The 13349-nt window shown below is 31.1% G+C and overlaps 1 protein-coding gene across 1 annotated transcript; it reads left to right on the top strand.

The window, feature by feature from the left end:
* The first annotated feature begins 2051 nt into the window (after positions 1-2051).
* On the top strand, positions 2052-4322 carry LOC125421311 (ankyrin repeat-containing protein At5g02620-like). Its single transcript, XM_060819568.1, has 3 exons — positions 2052-2112; positions 3035-3570; positions 3924-4322. The coding sequence occupies exons 1-3, from the start codon at positions 2052-2054 to the stop codon at positions 4320-4322; spliced, it is 996 nt and encodes a 331-aa protein (XP_060675551.1).
* Positions 4323-13349: the final 9027 nt, after the last annotated feature.

A 13349-nucleotide genomic window follows, 5' to 3' on the forward strand; every position in this document is an offset into this window, starting at 1 on the left:
CAGTGTAATTTAAGCACTATGACTTGGTAAACAAAATCATAAAATCTTAGTGAGCAGTGAATAGTTTAGGCCCTTTTTTTTTTTTTTTTTTTGTTTGGTTCCCCTTTTTTTGAACTAAATCGGTTTTAAATATATCTTAATACATTAGACCTTAAAATATATCATATTTAATTATGTGATGCGAAGTACCTGATTCAATTTTAGCAAAAATTAATCCCAAAAAAATATATATATATATTCAAACAAACCTTTAGCAGAGTTGAGTCAATCCTCCAATGGGGTTCTGCAAAGAGGACAAGAATTGCTCTTGTGAAACCATTGAAGAATACAGTATTCATGGAAAACATGTTTGCAAGGCAATCCAAAAAGCACTTTCCAACCGCGCATCTTTTCCAAACATATGCAACAACTTCCCACCTCTTTCTTCTCATTAACAACAATGAATCTCTGAGTTTTGATAAACTTTTCATTGTTTTCGTCACGGATTATGTCTACCCCTTCAACAATACGAATCCCAACATCAGCCAAAAAATCATACCCCATATTCATATTCAATGTTCTTGCAATGGCTGCAACTTCTTCAATGAGCTTTCCAACTTCCGTATATGGAGGGCTGTACCCTATCTCTTCCGTGAGTTTATACCAAATACGGTTTAGGAAACACAAAGGGTCTTCAAGTATTTCATGGGAAGGGAATCGTATAGGTATGTTGCTCTGTGGAGCAATGGGATGTGAAGAACATGAAACAAGACCTTGGCTCGATCGAATCTCTTTGATGCCATATTGCTTGAGAGAGATGTTTAGGAGACTTGTATTTGGATGTGTAAGAAAAACAAACTGTAAAAGAGCTTTTAGGAAAAAAGAAGAACTGGAGTAGATACAAACTTTGGATACTGGCTTATGTTTGTTATACGTATTTGTGTATGTGTATCTATATAACAAAGTAAACTAAAACTTGAGAAGGAAACCTATATATATTTTGATATTTAAAAGGATTACTATTTTCATTAGAGATGGAATCCTATTTTGATTCGAAATGGAAAAGGAACAGCATGAATGGCGTTTTATGATTTTATATAACCTACTTAACACCAACATAAGTCCTTTTACTATTATTGTTGTATATATATATTTTTCTACTTTAAGTTGTTTTGACAAAAAATAATAATAACAATAATAACAATTAGAACTTCTTAGCTGAAACGGAGTTCATTTAAGAAAAGAAATTCTTTTCTCGGCTTAGAAAACTTTAGATTTCTTTTATTACTTTAGCAAATCGGCAAAATTAATTGTAGCACTACTTCCAGACATTTTGTACTTTACTTTTTTTTTTTTTTAAAATAAGTGAAAATATATATTTATTATTTTTTTAGTATCTGGTCACATGTTTTAAAACTTTTTGATATAAAACATGTTTTAGATTATTCTCAGTAAGCGCTCATTTGCTATCCCTTCACATTATTTCTGTTTTTAAAAGCAGAGCAACTTTGCCTAGAAACAGAGAATCTGTTTAGATATAAACAGAGCATTTTTTTGGCCTTAATAAAGATAATGTTATTTGTATAGTAATTTGAAAAATGCCACTCCCACCACGCACCTCTTCCAAACATATACAGAAGCTTCACAAATCTTCCTTCTCATCATCAACAATGAACCGTCCAGCTTTCAACTTTTTCAATGGCAGTTTTTGATGTCCCACTGGTAACTTGCTCATCAAGCAATCCATCTTCTTCAACAAAGAAGTCATGTCGAATATCTGATAAACATTTACAACTGTATCGACTATTTGATCAAGATTAACAATCTCCATATCAGCATGAGAATAATACCCACCGCCAAACATATTATTATCACCACCATTATTCATCACCTCCGTAATATTCAATCTCCTTGCACACAACACTAAATGGGCGGCGAGCGAACCATTGGCCATGGATGGAAACCTAAACCCTAAGACTTCTGCGAGATCATTCTGAATATGGAATGGGCAATGCAAAAGGTCTAGGAGAACCTGTTTAGGGAAATAAAATGATGTTTGGAGTGGCGGAACAATGGGATACGAAGAAACTGGAATGACAAGGATTCAGAAAGAGGAAACTTCTGTGTTGTCTCGTTAATTAATATGTACTTGAGACTGACTTGACAACTTGCACTACTGCATGATCGTCAAGCCTTTGACTCCTGTCGGGAATTGGAGTTCAAAGATTTATCTACTCCAACTTATACATATATATATATATATATATAGATATAGATATTACAAACAATGAACTGCATATAAAGAAATTTGGATTAATTGGATATCAATAAGGTTCTGGTGCATTGGCATATTCAAGCCCCCAAGACAATGGCACGTATTTGCCAAGGCCAACCCCCACGTTTTTGCTTTACAAATATTGTTCCAGAATTTCCTTTTGTTTTATGTAACTATTATTTGGCTACGTGTCACCTTTAAACAGTGGTTACGTTTCAATAAAGGGAAAAAAAAAACGCTACCACACCAATTATTGACCCAAACCATGAATAATTTTGAGGGAGATACAGCTCTCCATGAAGCTGTTCGACATAATTGATTCGAGATTGTCAAATTGCTTATTCATGAAGATTCTAATTTGGCTTCGGTTTTGAATGGCCATGGAGAATTTTTCATGGCTGTTGATAGATGCTTTTACGAAATTGCCCTTCTCATCTTGATTGCTACCGCTCCCAATAATTGCTCTTTTGATGGAAGGAACGGCATGAATGTCTTGCATGCAGCTGTAATTCGAGCTCCAATTCCTATTACTATTACTACTACTCTGCTCCATCTTCCCCCGTATATTTCATTATTTATATTATTTTGTACTTTATTTGTTGCATTAAACCTCCTTAACAGCAACACAAGTTGTAGATTAGTCCTTTTATGATTTTCTATTGTTTAGTTATACACAAAAGCAATAATGATTTAATTAATTAATTAAACTTGTTTTTGGGTTTTTTCTGCTATCCGTTCAAAACATTTCTCACTATTTGATCAATTCCTATGTATATGCAGGATTTGTAAATGAGGTGTATTTCAAACTTTCTTCTTCTTCAATGTTGGAAAAAGATGATAATTTCGGGTGGATTCCTCTTTACTATGCAGCACACTCGGGCAATAGAGAACTCGTTGAACTATTTCTAAACCATGACAATTCCCTTGCTTACAAAAAGAATGAAAAGGGTAAGTCTACTCTTCACATTTCAGCAATCAAAGGGCATGTTGATGTGGTTAGGACATTGATCGACAAACGTCCCGACATTTGTGAGTTGAAGGATGACAGAGATCGGACCGCTCTTCATGTTGCTGTGGAAAGTAGAGAGGAAGAGGTGATGAAATTTTTATTGGAATCAATAGCATTTCAGGATCTTATAAATGAGAAAGATAATGAAGGAAACACAGCTTTGCATACAGCCTCTAGTGGAGGAGATTTCAAAATTTTACAAATTCTGGCAAATGACTCATATATTGATAGAGGGGCTACAAACAAGGGTGGCATGACATTTGCGGAAATTATCCTATCAACCAATCTACTCAACGACACTGAAATTGTAAGTATTCATGCATGATCTGTCCCACTTTACAAAACATACTAATATTAGGAAGGGTCCACGTTCTAATCTCATACCATGTTAAATTACTATTATTTCTAAATCTAATACGATGTTGAATTACCATTATTTCAAAATTTTGAAGTTCTAGGAAAAGGGTGGTTGCATTATGATGATTTAAGACTCCAAAGCTTAAATTAGATTAGTATAGGCTGTGGCTAATAGCTAGATATGTTATTTACTCATGAAAAAGCATACCGTTTGTTAATTAGGTCTCTCTGATTGACATGTATTTGTAGATAGTGATTTCCGTAAAGCAATTAAGATAGAACATAACATATGTGTCTATGCAGCTTGAAATTATGTCAGAGTTGGAAAGAGAGGTTGGTTTACTTGGTTTGGAAAGGAAGTTAATAAGAGAAACAAAAGAAGCAGAGAATGCTGAAATAAGAAAACAAAAAGAGCAGCAAACAGAGCACAAGAAATCGGAAGAAGAAAAAAGAGGTAAAGATTTAGCAAATCTCTGTTTATTGATAGCCACAATCATCGCCACCGCCACATTCGCAGCAGCTATCCAAATCCCCGGCGGATATGACAACCAAGGCATTGTAATTTTAAAGGGAAAATCAGAGTTCACACTTTTCATAGTCTATGATTTACTTGCTTTTTTCTTATCCACTTTCTCCATTCTCATCCAATTTAGTTCACCGGCATTGGGAAGATATATATTTCACAATGATGTTTGCCTTTGAGCAAGGTATAAAGGCAGTGCTCTCCCCTGGACTAGCGAAAGGCTTTTTCAATATTCCATTCACGGCCATCGTCACAGTAAGCTCGATGTTAATTACATTTTCATTGTTTCTTTGTAATAAAGGAAAAATGTACTAAATTTGATATTAATGTTACTAAAATTGAGTGGGTTTCTTTCCCATTGTTATTTGGATGATTTGGAACATGTGATAGGTTCATATATAGTGCAATATTAACCATATAATTCTAATTTTTATTTCTTTCGGTAACTACACAATCTTAGATTTGGAGAACTTTGTTTTTAAGGAATGTGGTCGACATGTATGTTATCAAAGAAGTCTGATTACTTCTTGTTTTCTATGGTTTGAGGTCTTCTTAATTCTTTTGCATTTTTCTTAAAATCAATTTATAAAGTTTATTTTGGTTCTTTATGGTTCAATACATGTTGCTAACTATTTCTAACGTTTACCCAAAAATAAATAAATTCTAATTTTTTCTTTTTATATATATATATAAATAGTGCATTGTCTATATAATCCTATATTCCATTTCGTAGAATTATAGTGTATGCAATCTCAGAATTCGAAAAACTTTTGTGCATTAGGACCATGGTCAAGCTTGGTATATGTAATCAAAACATTGCACATTGCCAAGCTCTGTTTTTAAACAGAGCAACTTTGCCCAATAACAGGAATTTTGCTTGGACATAAACAGAGCATTTTTGTCCTAATCAAAGGTTATTTGTCTAGTAATTGGAAAAATGATCAGCCAATTCTGGCTGAATAAACTCTATTTTAATCAATTTTGAAATTTCTGTTGACTTATTTGAACTCATTCCCCAATTCAGTAGTTTATAATAACAATACATAATACTTAATTTAATTTAATTTAATATAATAAAGAGCCAGTTAATCAAAAGGTTGTATTATGCACGCTTTAATTTTCATATATAAATCTATAATTCTTATCACATGGGAAAAATTGGTAAAACTTACAAAATTAAAAATGTTATGTACAAATATATGCTTTCTTATTGCATGGCACAAATTTAGTCATTAGATTCGATTTTGTTGATATATTACAAATTGATAGATCCTCGATTGATCCATAAATAAAGAGGATTTTGTCCATCCGAAGGACATAATGGCTATGATTTTCTGTTTTATGAGGCTTAATGATAACTAAAATAGCAAAAAAACAAACAACAAACAACCAAAAAAATGTCATAACAAATAAAAGTATACGGACATTAATTACACTTCTTCTCATCTAAAGCATTTTGATCATTTCCATAAATAATATGCTTCTTAAATCTTTTTTCCAAACATGAAAAACATAATCAAATGTTAGACAATGTCATAAGTTATTGTAGTTATTGCTTGTATTAATATATGGAATAAAACTAATGTATAAAATACTTTAAGATCATTCTGCATTGGAGTACCAGTGATTATAATACAGTGATTACTTGGTATCTCATGCATACTTTTTGCTCTTTGGGTTGAAAGATTCTTTATAAAATGCCCCTAAAATAGGAAGGAATGACAACTAAATGTCCTTAAGTCAAACAAATCTCCCACACAACTAAATAGGCAATTTGATAAAATCTTACAAAGAAATATTAAAATAGTTTGTACTAAAATCGGTATACATTTTTGCTAATTAAGTGGTGATTCCAAGTCTAGCATGACTATAAGCTTTTAAATCATAAAATGTACTAATATACGTTTGAAATTTGAATTTGAGACATTTTAAATATTGGTAACGATTTATTGAAAACATCCCTTGATTACTTGAATGTCTTTATTACAAAATAAGAAACTAAGAGAAAAATTCATCCAAATAAACAAAGAACACACAAGTTACATTTAGCAACAAGTGGTCAAGACGTAAGTAATCAAAATATTGAAAATGGCCATTGCTTTGTCTTTATATTTTTAAGTAATCAAAATATACAGCACCTTCCCAACACTTTATTTCTCAATGATCAGCATCAGTGAATCTAATTCCACAGCTTCCTCTTTCTTCTTGTTCATCATCTTCAATATTTTATCACATCGACTATCCGTGTATACCATGTTGAATGGTAGTCTCCATATCAACACATAAAATTGTACCCGCCAGGCATATCATCATGACGACTCGCCTGATAATAATCCATGTTCAATCTTATATGCAATCTCCATTAGTCTTGGGGTGAGAGGAGCAACGGTCCTAGATATTGGGTGCTATTATACCTTAAGAAGGGAATACCATATTTATGGAACACTGATCATGTAGAGCAATCAAAACTCTGAAGAAAATCAAAACAAGATTGATCGAATCTCTCTGATGCCCATCTCCTTAAGAGAGACGGTAAAGAAACTCGAATTGTCTAATATAAACATAGATCCGTCCACTTTGAATATGACAATGGCATCATGCCGCCAGATACCAGTTCACTCCCCTCCGGCCCAAACTAAACAAAAAGATTTACAAGTGGGCCCATAAGAACAAACATTCCAAACCCAGTAAATTGATGCTGGTGGAAGGTGTAACTAGGCCTGAGGGAAGCTATGGTCCAAGAAAGGGAAAAACCCAGGGACCCAATGCCCTCCAGACGCATTCCCTGGAGAAAGTCCAGTTAAAGCATGTACTGAATGGAAAGTGTCCTGGCTTGTAATTGTGTGGCAAAGACCAGGCCTATACAGTACTTACCAGCGAGATGCGTACTAGAAAGAGAATATAAAACATATATTCAATTTACAATATAAAAGATATATTCAATTTATAATTTAATAAATTTAAAATAAATGATAAATTTTAAAAAATTTAATACATTGTTATAAAATTTTATAAATTTTATAAAAAATTTATAAAAATCTAATAAAATTTTTTATATTAATACTGGATTTCATATTGATAATTTTTTTTTACAAATTCACTATTAAAATATTTTCAAATCTATTAAAATATATTATTTTTTAAAATTTTTTTAAAATAAATGGTTCTTTTAATATTACTAGATTTTAAAAGAATTTTATAAAGTTTTAACTTAATATATCTAGATTTTAATAGCCTTTTATAAAAATTTATTAAAATCTGAATTGAATATTATTGAACTTATATGAATTCCTTTAAAATCTAAATCGAATACCTTTAAGCTTTTAAGTATTTTTAAAATTTTTAAAATTTTGAATTGAATACACCCCCTTAATTCTAATTGGAAGGAACTTCTCTATATAACACTGATTCTTGTAGATGAGGACATACATAACTTGAGTTCATTTTTACCAACTGAAACCCTTTTCGCGAACCTAAGCGTAGAAGGGCCAAATTTTTTTTCTCTCTCCCCTAAATGGGTTTAATATATCTTAACATATATGACCTTAAAATTTATCACAAAATATAATTATTTGATGCTTATGTTTCATCTAATGGGAAAAAATATAATATGGGTGGGGTATAATAACAAAGCCTACTTTATGACTTTGATTTTCATTGATTATTTATATTCAAATGTTGTTATGCATAGAGTTAATTATATACTTCAATTTTAGTTGTGGGGGGGGGGGGGGGGGGGGGGGGGGGGGGGGGGGGGGGGGTTAAAACAAACAAACAAAACAAAACTCAAGTTGGTGCCTGAGTCAAACCTCTAGAGTCCATTTGGTATAAATGATAGAATTGGATTATCATTCAAACTAAGATTTGGACAGAACAAGGACATGAGAAAAATTAATGTAGTTTTGTATTTGGTATCAATTTTGATTGTTTTGTTTATAATAATCAATAAAAAATAAATATATTTTACCATACAATGTATTGAATCTTTAATTAAATAAAATGATTTAAATTAGATGGTTAGACTCACAATAAATATTTAATGTCAAGATTAATATGTCAAGTGAGATTGGTTCAATTGATATATCATTCACACCTATATTTGGGATATCATGAATTTGAGACATCCAAGGGATTGGGGGGAAGCGGAAAATTATTTAAATAATAATAATAATAAATCAAAATTAATATAAGAACTTCCTTTTTTTTTTTCCTTTTTTTCTTTTTTTTCTTTTTTTTTTTGGGCGCTTAAAAGAGGGTTATATTAACCAAAAAAGGTAACCAAGCATACAAATAGATGCCAAGGAAGCAGGAAAATGATATTAAATCATTTCCTGGTCCATTATTTCAACAAAAGAAGAAGAGATGGTGAAAGGAGACACAGTGCCTATGTTATCATTCATAAGGCCCCATCTGGATGCAAGATGAGCCAAGGTGTTGCTTTGTCTCGGTGTCCAGCTAAAACAGATGGATTCAAAATAAGGGCATAGATCCAGGATTTTGTGAATGAAACCTATTGCAGTCCAATGGCTGCAGCATTTGTCCGAGTTCTTTAGACCTTGGATAATTAATTTAGCATCACTCTCACAACATAAATTCAAGAAGCCTTCTTCTAAAGCTAGCTTAACAGCCCTCAGAATGGCTGCTGCTTCAGCAGCCTCAGGAATGTCTATGTGTTCCCGAAGAACTTGAACTTTGAGGACTTTTCTAAAGTGGTCTCTGACAACAAGGCCTAAACTCGCACTGCCATGACCTATAGAAGCATCTGAATTAATTTTGATTGTTCCCAAAGGAGGGGGTCTACCAATGAAGGATTAGTCAATTGAGCACTGATTGGAGGTCCATTGGGGGAGGATGAAGTGGCCAAGAATTCATCAACCTTGCTGTAAATGATTTTTACTTGTTCCTCAAGATTGCGAGTTATACCCTCAAACTGGAAAAGATTTCTCACTTTCCAAATAGTATGAAGGATCACCCCTGCGAAGAGAAAGAATTTGTTTGTATTCTCAGGGTGGACTGGCAAATGTGTATCTGGTTTCGAAAGCCATTCAAGATAAGAGTCCAGGTTGAGAGAGGGATCTTCCAACCATCTGACACTCCAAGGGGAAGTCAACCAGATGGCTCGAGTTGCATTGCAGTGGAAAAAAAGATGAGTTTCATCTTTGATACTATTACACCCATGGGGACATCTAGGATCATCAATCTACCATTTATGACGAACTAGAGTTGCACACACTGGGAGATTGCGAGAGGACAGTCTCCACATAAAAAACTTCAACCTGTTATGGAGATTACTATTCCAGAGAAAATTCCACCATTTTCAGTTGTCTAAAGCTGCTGGGTTTAAGAATTGGTACACCAATTTAACCAAAAACTTTCCTTAAGAGCTCCCCATCCCGATTAGCTTATCATCCAAATATCAACCCAGAAAATGTTGGAAATTTTGTTTACAGAGTCCCTATCGAAAATCTGTTCCAGAAGAGGTATATTCCATTCACCACCTGGAAGCAAAAGAGAGTCAATCATCCCAACCTGCAAGCTAGTGCTATTCGGATTAGAAGTAGGACGAAAATTAGGCATATTGGGAATCCAAAGATTCTCCCAATAGTTGATGCTGCTGCCGTTACCAATCTTATATAAGGACTTCCTCTTTTTAGCCCATTAAACCATCCTAATATGAATTTAATCTTTAAATTAGATAAGTCATTTATCTAATAATTTAATATCAAAACTAATATGTCAGGTGGGGTTGGGGGAGGAGGGATTATTGTAAATAATAAAAATAAATAAAAATTAACATTAGGACTTCTTTTTTAAGTCCATTAGGCCATCCAGTTGTGAATTTCTTTCTTTAGCCCTTTATGCTATGTTGATGAGAGCTTAACTTTTAAATTAGATAAATTATTTATCTAATAATTTTTAAATGCTAATCTAATTAACTTATTATCTTATGAAGAAGAAGAAGAAGAAGAAATTTCCCATATAATATAATTGTTATATTGCTATGAAGAAGATGATGATGATGATGATGAAAACAATTCAAGTATTTATGCAACGGAGAGAAAGAAACAAAAATAAACAAAAGGGAAAAACATTTGAAAGAAGAGAAAAAAAAACAAAAAAAAAAAACAAAGCTAAAGGGAAAAAAATTAATAACTGGAGTCAGAGGAAAAAACAAAGATAAAAAAAAAAAGAAAAAAAAAAGAAATAAAGGAAGATAAGAAAAAGGAAATGAAAAAAAATGAAGAAGAAGAAATTTCCCATATAATATAATTGTTATACTTCTAAAAAGAAGAAGAAGATGATGATGATGAAAACAATTCAAGCATTTATGCAACGGATAGAGAGAAACAAAAATAAACAAAATGGGAAAAAAATTGAAAGAAGAGAAGAAAAAAAAAAAAAAAGCAAATTTAAGGGGGAAAAAAATAACTAGAGTTAGAGGAAAATATAAAAATAAAAATAAATAAAGAAATAAAAGAAGATGAGGAAAAAGAAATGAAAAAAATGAAACATAAGGAGCGAGGGGAACATAAAATTAAAATCTGATGAAAAAATAAATAAATAAATTGATAAAGTAATATAAAAATATTGAAAGTGAAAGAAAATGAAAGGAATAAAAGTAATCTATATATATATATATATACAGTTTGTTTATGGTGTGGACGGTTCTTATGCGGACCACAGTATTGGTGACAGTTTTTCATAGTATTGGTAACGATTTTCTAAAAAATCATCGTTAATACTATCAAAAACCGTCACTAATACTGCGCTCCTCATGTGGACCGTCTTTACTATAGAATTTCCTTATATATATATATATATATATATATATATATATATATTATCTTTAGGAAAACAAGTACGCAAAAATATTTATCATTGATTTTTAAATGAAATAAGATTCAAAATTTTGTCTAAAAATATCAAAAATAAAAATAAATAGAAATTTTCATGGTAGGAAAAGTCAAAAGAAAAATCGAAAAATAGGAGTAGATGCCAAAACGCACCACGCCTTCCCATAGCGATACTTTTATCCAGTGCTTTTTGGATTATTTCGGATGAGTGGGAGTTCTTAAAATACCTAATTAATGTTTTTTTTTTTGTTTTTTTTTTTTTTTGGGTAAAAAATACCTAATTAATGTATTGATTTGGACAATTGACCCCTCAAATATTAACTTTTCTGTTATTCAAGAAACCGTTTGACTTATCTACCGTTAAAAAAATTACTAACTAATTCTTACTCCAACGTTGAAACTTTTTTATTTTTACTGATTTAAATTTTATATATTAATTCATATTCGTAACCTAATTATGTTGTAAATGACAAGTATTAATGCTTAATATTATTTTAGTTAATTAGTTTTGGCTATTCATCAGTTTCAATGTGTGTGTTTTAGATTTTTTTTATTAATTTACTTTTTTAATTTGATTCTTCTTTTGCTTTTAATATTTTATTTTGTAGGAATATATCCCATTTTGCTAGTTAAATACACTTTGTAATAATGTTATTTGTATTTCTATAATGAATAAGGAAATAGAAACCATCTAAAAATAAATTTTCTTTTAAGATTCTTCAAAATTGTTTTAAAAGTCAAATAACAAGAAAAAAAAAATTGTATCACCATACTATTAACTGCTATTGAGTAACTTTTTTTTTTTTTTCTCTTCTTAAAGTGCAAGCAAGTGCTTGAAAACATTAAATGGCCTCCCACAGTTAGGTTAATAACGAATTAACTCCGTTAACACTTATCATATTAATGATTGTAATAAGTAAAATCTTCAAATGATCCGTTTTACCTGTTAAAAGGGATATTTTAATAAATATATTATAAGTAAAAAATAGATATAGTTTTTATGATTATACTTATAGTGTTTAAAATAATTTATGTTTCTAATTTCTCTTTTCCTTAAAAAAAAAAATTATATTTTCTCTATCTTTGGTTTATAATAAGATATTATTATTTTGTGTTTGTTTAAATATATTTTGATAGCTAAAAACAAATATATATATATATATATATATATATATATATGTTTATCCTTTTGGTAATATATATATATTGATTGTTAATTTTTTTTCCCTTTATTTCTTTGTTTCTTTTCAATAAAAAGAATATTTTATAAGATATAACATAAAATATATGGGTCAAATGGGTGATTTGTTTGTAGTTAACCCATGTCCATTTGAAAAGCTTAATATGTTAATGGTTCCTATAATAAATGATTTATTAAATTAGCAAATAAATTTGAATATAAATATTTTTACCCGTTAGCTTAATAGATCATGTTTGAATGAGCAAAAACACTAGATGAATTCGTTTGTACATGATCGTTGCAAGTCTAAAAGTATCGCATGTATGTATTATTAATTAATGCATTGTACTTTTTGCAAGACCTGTGAATCTTGAAGGACATGAGACAAAAAGAGGAAAAATCATGTAACATCCTGTGTTGGATTGTGATGATCAGTAATGGTTCGGTGTGAAGCTACCAAAATAAGTGTGGAAGGTACGGGACACTGCCAAGTTATTTTATTGGCAAGGCTAATTGACGTCCAATCCAACATCACCTAGATGTGAAATAATAATAATTCAAATGTAAAATAGTCATTCTTTTAACAACTAAAACCTTTTAAGAATGGTTGACTTTAGTATTCAAAAGAATTCCATAGTTAAACGTGAGCTAGTGGTAGCAATCCTAGAATTGATAACCTCTTGGAAAGTGTAACACTCCGTCCCAAAGTACATTGGAAATTTCTTAAGTTGGCTGTCGTTGACCGAAAAGGATCAAATTTTGACTTTTTGACTCGGTAAGAATTCTAGATTGACCGAGGCACCATTTCGAAGTACGCATCGATCCGAGTCCGTAGACTAGTAGCACGTAAAAAATGGAGCGGCATGCCCGATTCAAACATGTGGTTTTTAAGTTATGGACCTACAAAGTTTTTCAAATATCGTATTATTTTAATATTATTTTTTTGTGAACAATGTATGCCACCTGTAACTTAGTAATGGTGCCACGTGTCACGATGAGAAAATACCACATGTCAGACACAAGTAAATGATATATTATATTATTTTTGTTATTATTTTATATATTATACTATTATAATATTATTTGTTTATTTATTTATATTTTTTAATTTTCTTTCTTTCCTCACGTGGGAAAAATACCCTCCCCCCATGGGGCCCCCTCTTCTTCTTCTT

This window comes from Ziziphus jujuba, chromosome 8 (genome assembly GCF_031755915.1).
Source record: "Ziziphus jujuba cultivar Dongzao chromosome 8, ASM3175591v1".
In the NCBI taxonomy this organism is placed as follows: domain Eukaryota; kingdom Viridiplantae; phylum Streptophyta; class Magnoliopsida; order Rosales; family Rhamnaceae; genus Ziziphus; species Ziziphus jujuba.

Excerpts from the sequence above, each read along its gene's own strand:
- LOC125421311 (XM_060819568.1), top strand. The coding sequence starts at position 2,052 with ATGGGATACGAAGAAACTGGAATGACAAGGATTCAGAAAGAGGAAACT. Across the intron at positions 2,113-3,034 it reads GGAAACTTCTGTGTTGTCTC|GATTTGTAAATGAGGTGTAT; the intron begins GTTAATTAATAT and ends ATGTATATGCAG. Across the intron at positions 3,571-3,923 it reads TACTCAACGACACTGAAATT|CTTGAAATTATGTCAGAGTT; the intron begins GTAAGTATTCAT and ends GTGTCTATGCAG.